Source organism: Camarhynchus parvulus, chromosome 3, assembly GCF_901933205.1.
Source record: "Camarhynchus parvulus chromosome 3, STF_HiC, whole genome shotgun sequence".
Lineage (NCBI taxonomy): Eukaryota > Metazoa > Chordata > Aves > Passeriformes > Thraupidae > Camarhynchus > Camarhynchus parvulus.
The window spans coordinates 83,503,637-83,518,260 of NC_044573.1; the positions used below are offsets into that span (position 1 = coordinate 83,503,637).

The 14,624-nt window shown below is 37.8% G+C and overlaps 1 protein-coding gene across 2 annotated transcripts in view; it reads left to right on the top strand.

The window, feature by feature from the left end:
- Positions 1–14,624, top strand: part of DLGAP2 (DLG associated protein 2) — a 316,157-nt gene that overhangs the window by 213,352 nt on the left and 88,181 nt on the right. For both annotated transcript variants that reach the window (XM_030944311.1, XM_030944312.1), the window contains exon 4: positions 5,731–5,796. In XM_030944311.1, the coding sequence (XP_030800171.1) occupies positions 5,731–5,796 (66 nt within the window). The remainder of the gene's footprint in view (positions 1–5,730; positions 5,797–14,624) is intronic.

Below are 14,624 nucleotides of genomic sequence, written 5' to 3' on the forward strand. Positions count from 1 at the left end.
GAGGCTATCAGTATAAATGGGCTCAGAGAAGATTAGATAAATCCATAGAGGGTAGACCCATTGGTGGCTATTAAAAATGATGGTCTAGATTAAGCTTCTGCCTCAGGAAGTCCTTTAAGGGCTGGTTGCAGGAAGTTGGAAAGGTATTTTAGGCAATCTATGTATTTGTCCTGTTTCTAGCAATATCCTTTTGGGCCAGTTTTTGTGCCAGCATACTGGAATTAAAAGATCTTTGCTGAATTCATCAGGAACATTTCTCTCTCTCTCTCTCTCTCTCTCTGTGTGTGTGCCAAAAATAACAAGAAAAAAGGAGGCTGTGATGAGAAAAGCAAAAGCAACTTAATTAAACAACGACTTCTTCTTACTGTAAATACTTTTCACGCAGCCCTCTTGCAAAGGAAAACCTCAGTAACCCTAAATCTGCTACTATCATCTTCAATTTTCATTTCAATCAGAGTTTTCCCAGTCCTGCTGTCCTTCTGTGTATTTGTTGCTTATCAGCATGCTATGAGAACAATGCATGAGAATATTGTATTTGACAATACTGCCACCTGGACTGCATCTGTAGTAAATTAAACAGTGCCAGGACAATGCCCAACAAACAGGAATTTGATTACTTGTAATGCTGCTCAGACAGGTCCCTGTCTTAATTTTACACTTGGCCAACTAATTTTCTCTGTCCCAAATAATTCCCAGGCTTTACTAGGGAATTAGCATGGACAATGGATCATTCACCATCACAGTTTGGATGGATCCAACCTGTTCTTGAAGATATGGCTAGAGCATGCCAGCTGGCCTCATGGCCAGAGGAGGAGCTTTCACCATGCCTAGTTTGCTTTGTAGATGTGATAAAGATTGGATGTAGCCTCTGGAGGATTGGGTGAGGAAAGGAATAGGTTTTCTAGAAGTTTTCTTGGCCTCTTGGGGAAGGTCCAAATCAATCCAATTAGCTGTCAGGAGGGATGAGGGGTCCATAATATCTCCCAGGCATGCGGACATTTGGTTGTTTCCCTGAGATTAGGACCAGTTCTCAGTTCCCCGTTCTCATGACATACACTGAGCAGTCTGGGGATGTCTTTGGCCAGGGTGAAAGGCCACTTGCAAGAAATGCTTTTATTTCATAGCAGGACTTGAGGTACAGGAGATCTCTCTTCTAGATCTGTAACTTTCCCTAGTCTGGGAGAGGTGACTTTGTTTTCTCAGATTATGGAGTGATGTGATGAGTGTCCCATATTCATCCTCTGGACACATTCTGTCATTATGTGATTGAATGAAATTCCAGCTGCAGTTTAATTCAGACACTTTTAGGGCTGTGTTTTCTCTCATTTGTTGCCAGACTTATAATGCCAGGGACTATATAGAAACTAAAAAAAGAACAACTGCCATTGGCAGCTTGCAGGCTGAAAGGAAAGCACATAGTGAAAAAAATTGATGTGAGGTCCAGAGCAGGCCAATAATAAATAAATCAAAATCCTATGAACTAAGTTCAGTATCAATCAGTTCTAGTTCAGTCTTTCTCCTATATTGTGATGGAGAAGGCAGTTAATTGATTATAAGCCTTGCTGAGGTGAACCTTTTAAAGTATGTGAGCAGCAGGTCCACTGACACTGGGGCCTGTTTTGTGGATGGATAGTGTAAAAGAAGTACAATTAGGAGATGGAAACAGCTTGCCTGGTCATTAAGGGTAGAATGAATGCATGAAAAATGAGGTCCAACAAAGAGGCAAGACTTTTCAGGTGAAGAAAGAGAATTTAAACTGATAGATCAAGTTCAGAGGGTAGACAGAGGTTAAAGCTGAGATGACAAAATCTGAAGGGTGGGCAAAGTGATTATTCATCCCTGTCACAGCGCACACCCTTGACCAGATTTGGCCCACTCCAAGCAGTGCTACCCTAGAGAATGTCTCCTTAGCAGGGTATGCAGCAGCACAAGCCAGGCCACACTCCTGACAGACATCCAACCTGCACTGGGGACAAAAGCTGTGTCACACCCGCCTGACCTTGGGCACTGCTCTGTGTCATTTCCCATTGTACAAGCAGTAGCTTCAGGGTTGAATGAGCTGCCTGGATGTGTAAAGCTGGTTCCAACTCAGCAATATCTCCTGACGTTTCCAAGCTTAAGTCTGGAGAACTTCAGCAGTGACAAGTTCCTATCACAGTTTTGAGTGTCATCTGTGCAGTGTTGAACTGGAATGAATGACAGATACATCGCATATTTAAAAAGGAAAATGAGATACTACATGTAAGTGATAGTTTTTGCTCTCCCATTTATGCAGATCACAGCATCATTTTACTATACATTGAGCTTTCAAAGAAGCAAATTTCTCTGCATTTTTAGAGCCTTTAATTTTTTGTCTATGTTTTTGAGCCCTATTGAGAGTGGAGTCTTTTCCTGCTATGTTTTAGTTTCAAGTTCAGAGAAAGAGTCTTGTTTTCTGTTTAGACCTGTTTGTGAAGCAGTAGTTTGTATATTGATGTGTTCCTTGTGTGTGAACTGTGTTCTATACATAGTTAAAGCACGTATATTGTAAATCACCCGATTTTCATAATCTCTTTGTTTGCAATTCATTTCCCATTGAAGCATTCCATGCTAAGAACACGACCTTCTTCTATGTCTGCTGGTGTAGAATGTTGCACCAGTAGGTAGCAAAGGGCAAGCTGAGGGCCTGTTTATCTATGAGATAAAGAAGGTGAATGACATGAGATGAATGCACTCATTTCTGAAACTTGCATTTCAGCATGAGCCAGAATGCTGTGATAACCTGCCTGACTCCTTTACTATGAGAAATGAAGGGTTTATGAATGCTCTGTGTTCATGAATGAAGGCCATGCTTTTCATTTTTATGGTCAATAATAAAAATGGCAATTTCTAGGAAAAATTTAAACTGAAGAAACAAAGGCCATGTATGTCTGTTGCTGAATGAATAATATTAGTTTGGAGTACAGTTTAATCTCATACAAAGTTTATCTGTGTAATACTGCAAGAGCCACCAAGACTCTAGATTAATTTATGCTTCCTAAGTGCAGAACACAAAAATTGAATCTTTTCTATGGCTGAAATGGCAGTACACAAAAATTGAATCTTTTCTATGGCTGAAACGACAAAAGCCTTTTGAAAAGACAGAGGAAATAATGAAATAGTGATGTGAATATGTATAGTGATAAAATATAAATAAATAAGAAGTCCTCATAATTAGGAAGTAAACTAATCACTAAAACATACTCATACACCTCATACAGATTCATAAACCTAAGGGAATGACAAAGGAATTCTAAGTTCCTTTGAAATATCTGCAATTGACCCTATTTATAACAGAATGTAACTTTTCTGCAGGAAGGACATTTAATCTCTTTGTGCTCTCTGTAGGTTTTTCTGGACAACAGGTTCACTGACATTAACAAATGCAGTACAGCTACAAGAAAGAAATTCATTTTAATCCTAATTCTAATGGGAAATTGAGACAGAAAGAGATTAAGTGGATTGTCCAAATTTGCACAGAGATGCTTACAGCAAAGTCAGAATCTGACTTACGGATCTCATTGCATGACCTTTCCCTTTAATTCTGGGAAATATTTTTTTTTTCTTTTTTTCTTTTTTTTCTTTTTCCTCAAACACTTCACATCCACAAATGTTTAGTCTTAATTAGCGTACTCCTAGCATCTTAGTCTAGTTTTGGGCAGATTTGTTTCATGATGCTGTTTTCTTCCAAGGGAAAATAATGTTATGCATTCATTCTGTATGTGTTTCTGAATATATGTGCATGATAGACCTTTGGAATTAATATCAATTAATATATTTTTCAAGAATATTAAACTATCTTCTTTATTATGAAGTTAGCAGTAAGATCTCCTACTTATTTACAAGAATGTAAAGGATCCTTCAGAATATTTTTGTTACAACTTTCATTATTTATAACTGATTTCTGTGCAGCCACATTAGAGGATAAGCATGAGTTATACAATATAGGCAGATCATGTGAGCAAAGTCTCCATGGAAACTGCCTAATTTGTGCTTTTATTTAATTAGAATTGTCCATTACCTCTCCAAATGAAGTTTAATTTAGATTCATATGCCAGTCATTTTTTAAATTGTGTATGACTTTTCATCCATCACTTACTGAGATCTCTTGTAGGCTGTATTTTAGCAGACTTAGTTTACTTAACAATTGAGTTTATAAACAGGATGTTTATTTGACAGCTCAGCTTATCCAACATTCTTAACATCCTTGGAACTAATTTTCTATGCAGTATCTGTGCTATACAACTCATTGTTATCAATTAGACATTCTTAACCTCAGAAATTGTCAAAACCTTGGAACAATTGCTTGAGAGATCCACATGAGTATATTCACTCATTTTGCTTGCTGTGAGATAATTGGGAAAAAATTTGAGTACAAATAAAAAGTGTAATTAAAAAAAATATGCAAAATGCATGTGTTTGTTAAATGGAGCATTGAAGCAGGCAAAACTGTGTGTCTACTGTAAAAACTGTAAGCCACACCAAAAAAACAGCTGGTCTCATTGAGGTACTCTGAAGAAAAGTCTGAGCTGGTTTAACCTTACAGAACTGTCTGCCTGAGGGTATGAAAACATGAACTGATGTGAGTTATTTGGAAGTCATCAGTCCTTGACTGTGCACCACAAGAACATGGTCTGCAATACCTGATTTTATCTTTCTTTCAAGAGCTGCTGGTTGAATGCATAGTGAGAGGATATGAAGTTCTCCATTATTTCCCAGTTGTTCTGGGGTGTCTTGTAACATACACAGATGATAAGAGGACAGTGGAAGGCTATGTATACTCAATAATTCCCACCCACTTGAGACACCAGCAAATATGGACAATAGGGAAAAACATAAAAAGAATTAAAAATGTAGTATTGGCTAAATGCATGAAACATATTGTTTCAATACTGACATATTTTGTATCATAATGTACGAATACTGAAGCATCTCATGGAATCATTATTGACACAGTTTTCCATTTGCAGATCCTTTACAGAAATATCTAGACTAGGTGCCTGGTCCAAAATTAGTTTATGTGCCAGCATGACAAGAGGGTGATGCAGAGGCAACAAACTGCAGCTCTGAAAGGGACATAAGCCAGGGTAGCTCAGAGCTGCACTCTGGTGCCGCTCAGGTGGTTTCTGCATTCATACAGCATATACATATCATCCAAGTTTAAATATTCTTTCATAATTACAGAAGTTATCTCTGGAAAAAAAAGTACATGTAAATGATAGGAAAAAAGTCATCACAACATAATCATAGTTCACAATGGCAGAATTGAAAGTTTGTGTATAAAAGGTAATAAAAGTTGCCTAAGAATCATGTGTGGTAAGTGCTAGAGGTGCAACTGGAGGACCAACAATAAGGATTCTTCTGGAATAATTACATGAAGGCTAAAAGTCAATACAATTTAACATAACTAAAAAAAATTGGAAAGAACAATGTAAAAAATGTTACCAAAAAATGCATTTATGAATATTATGTGATATTAGTGACTTGAAAATGTCTAGAAAAATTAAAATAATAATAATTGATAATATTACTAATAGATGAAAACTTGAAAAACTGGCAAAGGGATAATAGCAACACAGCAGTTTAACATTAACAGAGGTCCTGAACTGTAATAGGTGTCACTGAATGGATTTGAAAACTAGTGGAGAGTTATGTCTGGATGTAGAACAATATCAGAGTTATTAAATAGCTACTTTGTTTCTGTCTTTTCAGAAGAAGAGGGTGGCGATCTGCTCAAGTCGAGCTTCAGTTTTCCAGGGACGCCAGAGGAGGAGCTAGGTACAGACCCATCTCCCAGACCCCTGGTACCGCCTGCGCACCCGGCTGGGTGCAGCCGCGGCTGGGCACAGGGCGCTGCTCTGGGCTGCAGCCTCACCCTGCCACAGAGCCCACCACTGCCAGTGACAGTGGCCAAAATATCTCACTCAAATCCTTCTGGGCATTTCTCACCTGCTGTATAAGTTAGAGAATGCAAAGGAAAATCATCAGATTTGAGTAACACTCAGGCAACTGAGAATCCGAAAGAAGGTATTCAAGGGAATTGCCAACCTTCCTTCTTTTGTCTTTTTGTCTTACTCTTTAGAGAACATCCTAAATGCAGATAGAGTTTTCAATGTTACCTTTTCAATTTGAAAAAATAACAGAAGCAAGAAGAAGTCAGAAACTCTTAAAGCCCATGAGTGAAATCTTGATACTTCTGTCTTACAAAGCTAGTACTAAAATGTCCCACTGGCTTCAGTTTTATACATTTAGATTGTGAAAATTTGAGGTTTTGTTCCTGGAATTTCATACCCAGATTGCCAATGGTTTATGTGAAAACTGTCAAAATTTTGACTTATATGCAATTACTTCATGTGGTTATTTTTAGAAAAGCAATATGGGAAGTGGTTTTTATATGTTTGCTACTTAAAGCTGCCTTTATTCAACATGAGCTTACTTATATTTCAGAAGTCAGCATAAAGTAATTTTTCTTTTTAATGCATATGCTCATGTTAATATATTGCAACAGTTTATTTTTTGTTATTAGAATGTTGTTATAGTTGACAAGAATATTATAAACTCTTGCCCTGACTGTATTATTACCCACTGCTAGGAAGATAAATTATTGTTGCTGTGTTAAGGAAAACTACCCAAGCAGTTAGAACAAGGAGCATGCATTCAGACAGGTTGTGTCTTTATGTTTAGCCAATCTCTTAGAAAAGGATTCAAGTAGTGTTGACACTCAGTTTTGCACTCAAATCAGTGAGTGTCATAAATGTTCAACGTAAAAATTTCTGTACTGGACTTGTTTATTCACTTAACATTCCAAAACAAGTGAAAAAAAGCTACAGGATACACCCCAAAGATTAGACAGAGGAAAGTGTTATGGAAGAGACTGAAGAAGCCTCAGTCAGTTTCTGCCTTAAAGTGGTGTAAAAGGGAAGATATCATTTAACATGAGACTTCCTAGGAATCTCACAAGTGGATACTATGGAGGAGCCATGAAAGGAACAAGTCTCTCAGCCTTCTTGGACATTTGGAGCTTTTTCACCCTGCTGTCCATTTCACAGCACACAGGAAGAAGTTCAGATGGCCTGGGTTAGAATTCATCTCATCTGAGAGTTGGAAAATATTTCAGATGTAGATGTCTAAACTGTAGATCTCGGGAGTTCTTTTAGAGTCAATGGAGAGTGATGGAATTTTCTAGGACATAGCAGGTTTGGCTTACTTTAGAAGCTTAATGAAGAGTGAGATAAGTAATGCTTTAGAAGAAGGTCAAAATTGTTCTCCTTTCCATTTGTTTGAAAAAGAACTGCAGGATTTCTGGAGCCAGAGCAAATGATGTACAAGTCAATAATATTAAATGTCACGTGTCTATAGGAGCAAGGACCCTCATATGAAATAGATAGTCAAAGATTAATACAAAGATATATTCTAACTGACCAATCATCCAGAGCCCTGATTAGGAAGAATATGGAGGATTAGTCAGAAATGAGAAACAAGAAAGTAAAACAGCAATAAGAACAACAAATAACAACTAGATTACAAAGAAATTAGGCTGCTTTCCAAAATTTCAACTATTTATGGCCAAGTGACTAAAAAATATATGCCCAAAGCAAGGAAAAATCCATCCTTGCTCCTAAATTTGGTCCTTGCTACAGTCCTCTGAAAGTAAGTACCAAAGATTGTGAGATAATACATGGGAAGAGGTGGATGGCTTTAATATTTTTGGAAGAAAAACCTGTCTTCCTGGCAGGACTGAGTCACCAAACTGGAGGTGCTCAAAGTAAGTGGACTGGATAGCATCAGTAATGTAAAAACATATGATAATGTAAAAACATAATTTAAAAACACATCCCCTATCTCCCCTAGAGAGAAACACTGAAATTGGTAAGACTTTTAGAAAAGTTGTGGGATAGTTAGTTATATTCTGTGTAGACAAGCTCTGCAGTTACAGCTATGCTAATGTGCTACCCCTCTACAGATGGATAGGACATATCTGTCTTTCTGTCTTTGACCCAGTGTTGTCTTCTGTCACTAGCAGATTTGTGTTCAAATCAATGAATCTTATCTATAAAATAAGTGAAAAAACTGCAAACATCTTTCTCAGCCTTCACTTTTTCTTGCTGTTGCACATGCATAAAGTTAATTATTCATTGGAGAGAAATATGATTCTGGGTGGATACTCTAATCCTTGGACTGTGGAAATGGGCTTGCTTCTTTTCTGTGTATACATAACCCAGTGACTATGTCATAATTTTACATGAACAGCCTCAATCTCACAGACTGCTAGAGACCTTCATCCCTGAAGAAAACCCAGAAAGGAAGTAAAATAAACTGCCCTAAGTCGAGATGGAGTCAGGATGATGTTCTTTGAGGCAGCTCTAGCTGCAGGGCCATTCATTATTCTAGACTCTCATTGTCCTGAGGAGCTTCAGGTTGTGATCTCTCTGGTACTGAAAGATCTCTGGCTCCAAGTCCTTGTCTGTAAAATGGGTTTAGAATTTCTGAGTGAGGTTTGTGGCTTTGGTGGGGTTTAATTAATGTTTGCAGAGTATCTCATGAGAATAAAAATGCTGAATAGTCATTAAATCATATTTTAATAAAATTACCCACTGCCTTAATTGGAAAAAGGTATCAAGGGATAGGACTGATCTCAACTCTTTCCCCCTGTTGATTCTATAAAAGACCTCTTTAGTTAAAACAGGCAGAAGAGCAATGTATTCCTTCAAAAAAAGCTTACCCAAGCATTATCAGTCAGTTCTTGAGAACATTACATCAGGGCTTTACCATTAACATTTATTTGTTACCAGAGTTCAGGGTGAAAAGTATTATTATTACAAAATTCACACTCACACCAAAAATTCCTCTTCTTTTCACTAAGAATATCTCAAATAAGAAATCTGTTAAGCAAAAAAGAAAATAAAGGTAGCAGGACATGATGATGGGAGCAAGAGATTTGACTTGTGAGCTCAAGCAGCTCACTCTAAGTCTAACAGAAACTGGAGTTCTTTCATTCCAGGCTTTCTTCTAGCTGGTATTTATATAATCTAAACCATGTTACTGTATTAAAAAAGAAAACAGTTAATGAAACTACTCTTTTCTATGGTATCTGAAAATTTCAGTCTTGTTTACTTTAGGCATGTAAAGGGTAAGGCAATATTTTGCTTTAGGTGTCCAAAGCAAATAGTGCAATCTTAACAAGAGACATAGAAAAGTGCCATGTTTGAAAGGCATTCAAATAGTTACAGAAATGTGAACAGGGAAGATGGGATGAACTTCTCTTTAAACATATATTTTAATAGGTAGTAAATGTACAGAGTAAATAAGGAAAAATAGGTTTTTGAAAAAATATTTTAACTCCTTTTTACAGGTAAGGAAAATATTTACACAAGTTTTATTATTAGGCTGTTCTATAGTTAGCAAGATCTAATGTCAAGAAAAGAAGGAGAACTTGCACTAAAAGCTTTTTACTGCAGTAAATTGCTGTTTTCTCTTCAGGAATGGGTATTGAGTTGATGTTAAGGAAAAGGCCAAAACCTGTAAAACAGGTTGCAGTTACTAATAATGCTCTTAACATGCCGCAGTTGCAAAGTAAACTGTAAGGGAGTTTAAGGGCAGGCTATGAAAATGTATTCTCATTTCACAGTTGAGGCTTTTGATTAATTGGAAAGGTTCCAGTGTCAGACAGTAACTCATGGTTATTCAATCACTGCTGATTGCATGATCATGCCTTCATGACCTTACGTGTTAGAAGGAAGAAAGGACATGGCTGTTCTTGAAATGAAAACATTAATGAAGTCCTGACTTTTCAGTCTGTCTGTCCTTCTACCGTGCACTCAGTGCAGTCAGTGTCTGAACACTTCACAAGGGTTTTAGCTTCATGTGCCGGGAACCACAGGAAATTTTCCCAAGGACAGAGGGGGGGTTGTCAGTGAGCCCTTGACTCTCGTCTGTGCCACATCCATGCCTTGGTACACTTTCCTCCAGAGCATCCAGGGATATTTAAATATCTGTAGACTGACTGGAGCTGGTGGGACTTCAGCCAGACACATGGCTTGGGCACACAGAGTAACCACTACAGTGACACTCATCCCAGTAATCAGCAGGCTCAGGAACACTCTGGTATTAATTGCTAGATGAGCCACAGACTGAAGTTTTCCCTGGATTGTGACACTAACACTCAGAGGTACAGAAGTTTTATCCTAGTTCCATGGGGAATTGGAGTAGGGAGTTTACATGACACATGCACAAAGGATCACTGCAACCCAGTGAGGTTGAGATCAGCCTCTCCACGGCAACTGACACTCCTGCCCATGACATTGTCCTGAAACATGCAAATAATTCAAGGCTGACAGAAAACTTGACTGCAGGTTTCCCAGGTTAATCCTCTAACCACAGGGCTATCTTTCTGTCATATAATAAAAAATATGTAGCCAGGTGGTTTGGTATGACAATATAAAAGTCTTTCAGATTTACAAGAGATTTTAAATATAACATGCCCCGATATGATTCAGTGTCACCCTCCAATTTCCTTTTTGTGACTAGATTAACAGATACTGCAAAAAAAAAAAATAGCCTTTCTTATTTGTCTTATTCCACCGTATCTTGAAATAATTCCACTTGATATTCTTCATTTTTCTCTACCCAAAACTGTAGTGTAGAAGGTTATTGATGCAATAATCAAGACTGTAGAAAACATTAATTAAATAATAGGAAATTTTTTTCATAAAATAAATTTTTAAATTTAAATTCCTTTTCCTTATGCTTGAGAACTTATTCTTTATATGACTTTCAGTCATAGAACAAAATCTTATCAAATGGCCTGATCATATAAAAAACATATTAACTGCCCAGCATTTTAATTGCCAGATTATTGGCAAAAAAAAATGCTTACTAAAAATCTGCGAATCAGAAGCTATTTCTAAAAATTAAATACCTCATAATATCAAATAACTGCAAAAATTCCATTAGGCCCAAGGTCAATTCACAAACAGGCGAAGAGATTTATAAGGATGCAACAATAATCACATAGGATATTTGTAATGAATTATTCATCCATTTCTACTACATAATACAAACAGAGTTATGCATTCATAAACAAATCTTTCTGTCCTAAATGATTTCACACATGGGATGTTAGCAAAGAAGGGACATTTTTCTCTCCCTTATGGCCTGCTGACCTCTGTAACCCCTGGGTGCGTACCTGATACGCAACATTTACCTTCCCATTAAGAGTGGGACAGCTGCAGAGATGAGAGGAGGATGATGATGATGATGATGATGATGATGGTGATTGAGATGAGACAAGGTGAGATGAGATGAGATGAGATGAGATGAGATGAGATGAGATGAGATGAGATGAGATGAGATGAGATGAGATGATGAGATGAGATGAGAGACCAACCGCTTAGCTACACCTTCCTTCCTCAATGAATGTCTTCACTGGATTCTCCCTTTTCAAAAGCATAAACTATGAAAACTTTAAAATGTATTTCTATAATGAGCAGCTTAAATAATGTCCTCTCAATTTCCTCAGGAAAAAAGTTACCATACTCTACCTCCACGTTCATCATTGCCTGCTTAGGTTCTGTTGGGAGTGGGACAATTTTGACACAACCAGGGTGGTGGAGATGCTTCCAGAGCGGAGGCAAATGACTGCGGCTTTCTGTCAGAGTGCTGGGCACATAGGCAACTGTCTTCCCAAAGGAGTTTGCCCTGGAAAAAGCAATGCAGCAACATAAACCCCAGCAAAGATTGCTAATGCAATCCCAGCTTTCACTGCTGAGTTCAGTTGCCACCTTTCATTGTGCAACTTCACTTGTTTTTCCATCTATTTATAATGTCATTTCTCTTCATAAGAGAACAGACAGCAGCATATTGAGATCCCTTGTCTCAAACTCACCCCGAGTGGGGGTACTTAAACTGTCACCTTGTCCCAGGAGCAGGAGGCACCGTTTGGCCCATCACTGCCACATGGAAAATCTGGGTGCTAGTGATTGTGGGCACAGGCAATTAATGGTTGCAGTGTTTGTAACAGATCCAAAACAGAGCTCAGCCAGAGACAGCACCCTGATTTGAAAAATTCCCAATCTGGAGGTTACGTAAAGAGGAAGATTGTCTGCCTGTTACTATGGCAACAGGTTTAAAAGGGATCTTGTCACCAGGCTGCTATTTCTTCCTGTACCCCATAGGAAAATCAGGATGAGTCCTCCTCCATCTCAGTGGGTTGAACTGAACAGAAAAGTTCCCCATACAATGGCAAAGCAGCAAGAGGCAGCACCAAGGGTGTACACCTGAGCAGATAATGATGAACTCTGAAAAGTAAAATAATTCTTTTGGGTCAAACCATGGCTAAAACTAAAATTTTTGGTGAATAAAAAACCTCTAAAGAACTGTTTCTGAAGCAAACAGAAAATCAAATAATTTTCTTCAGTTCTGATAATTTAAAATCTGAATTAATGCTCAGAAAAAAGAAATATAAAGGTAATTTTGAAATAGAGTGGTATTTTAAATCGAGCAGTCATTGTTCCATGGCAATAACCAATGCTTTTGGTGATTAACTATTACATTACTTCTTTCTCAGAAGAGCACTCTGTAAAAGAGGTGAAATCTTTAAAACGTATCCATGTTTTAAATAAATAGTAAAAGGCAATTTAGAGGGAATATACAATAAATATTTTTGCTTGGACACATGAGCATTAGTTCTTGCAGTCCCCTTAGTATTGGATGGAGTTGAAAACTTCCTCCATGATATATCATCATAAAAAGTGAGCAAATTCAGAAGAATTCCAGAAGCACTGAGGAAAAAAAATCAAGGAATGAGATCATAAATACCAGCATTATTTTTTTTTGTTTGATTTTTTATTTAAGAATCAATGATAAATATTTCTTAGTAGAAAAGAAACCCTGGAGATCTGGTGGTTCCATCCAGCTGAATAGTTGGTCCAAGTGTGTGGATCCTTGGGATTAAATTTTGGCAATTATGCTATCACAGGCAGTATTTCAAAAAACCAGTTTCACCCTTCCATGCCATCATCTTTCTGACTGGGAACCCTTGCAGGTTTCTAACACATTTATTCCAGTCCAGCACAAATTGTGCATTCTGCAAAATGCAGCCTTGATTAGAGATGACCTACCTTGAGTAACACAGGTGTCATACGTAAAATGACCAAGAACTCTCTCAGCAAATGTTTACAACTAATCCTGGTCCCATGAAGTTAATGGGAGATTTGTTACTGCTGTCAACATGACAAGGATTTCCCTTGTACTTCCAGAGCTGTGCATAGATTTCTGTGTATGTCTTTGTGTTGTACCCTGCAATTACTTTGGCTACCTTTAATTGCTGAGAAAATAGTGGCAGTTTTATGACCACGAGGGAAATGGATTGTCTCATGACTTAATAACTGCAAGCAGCAAAATTTTATCCTTTAGGGTAGAAAATCCATAAAGCCAAGCACAATAAGGAACAAAGGATGTTTAATGGTGTTGGGCTAGCATTTCTGCTCTGTATTTGGAAGCATTAAAACCAATTGTTCAGTGATATTCACAAAGTGAAGCCCTGGTTGACTCCATAGAGCTGGATTTTTCCAGAAAATAAGCTGACGTGTCAGTTATTTTAGGTCAGTCTAGTTCTGCTACATTATATTTTTTCCAGAACTTCGCTGATCATACAGATTCTGTGAAAAAATATTAGTCGTAAATCATTTTGTGGACTTCCCTGTGTTACAGCACTGTTGAAAGGTGAATAATGACACATACTTCAATCTTGAAAAGCACTGTGAAGGCCTGTGTGCTGCATACTCCTTGGTACCAAGACATCACACACTTCAAACCCATGGGAATTAATTTTGCACCATCCTGAGGACTCTCTGCATTGCTCCACTCCAAATCCTGGAGCATTATAAAAATCCCATATTGCCTCTCATGGATTTCTGTCCTGTCCTTTTTCATGGCATGGACACAACACTGTGACTTTCATCCTCTCCATACAGTCCAAGGGCTGGTTTTTCTACCCAGAAGATGTCAGATGTCTTCATTCCTCAGATACTGTTTCCACATTTCTTCATTTTCACATATAGCATGCCCTGTTCTCCATGCCAGGCAGTCAGTGTTGTAACCTGGCTTTAGCTTGTCCCTGGTCAGAGCTTTCCCCAGTCATCACAATTCCGTACTTTCCTTCTTCCCAGTATATTGTGCTTTGAGTCCCCCACCAACCTGTTCACCACCTCCAAGGTTCCATTCTTGCTCATTCACTATTATTTTGCACTCCTTTTATTATATACCCTTTTCTCTTATCATGCTTTTTTATCTCAGAAATAAATGCCTTGAGATGTTGGACTGTCAGTTTACTAATCTTTATTTGAAAGATGGATTGACATGGAAAACTGTTGGGCTGAACAATAGGATTTGGTGCTATCAAATATTTGTTCCACATGCAGACACCTGTGTAACAGTGCTCAAAACTGACTGGTGAATAAATTGCAGCATTCCACATGGTCCTTACTTCTCCCTTTGGGTTTTCTGACTTTGCTCCAATTTTGTATGTTCTGGACTCCGATGCTGTTCTAAGAATACAATTTGAATGTCCATTTTCATCTAACATTGGAGTTATAAAAACCATCTTA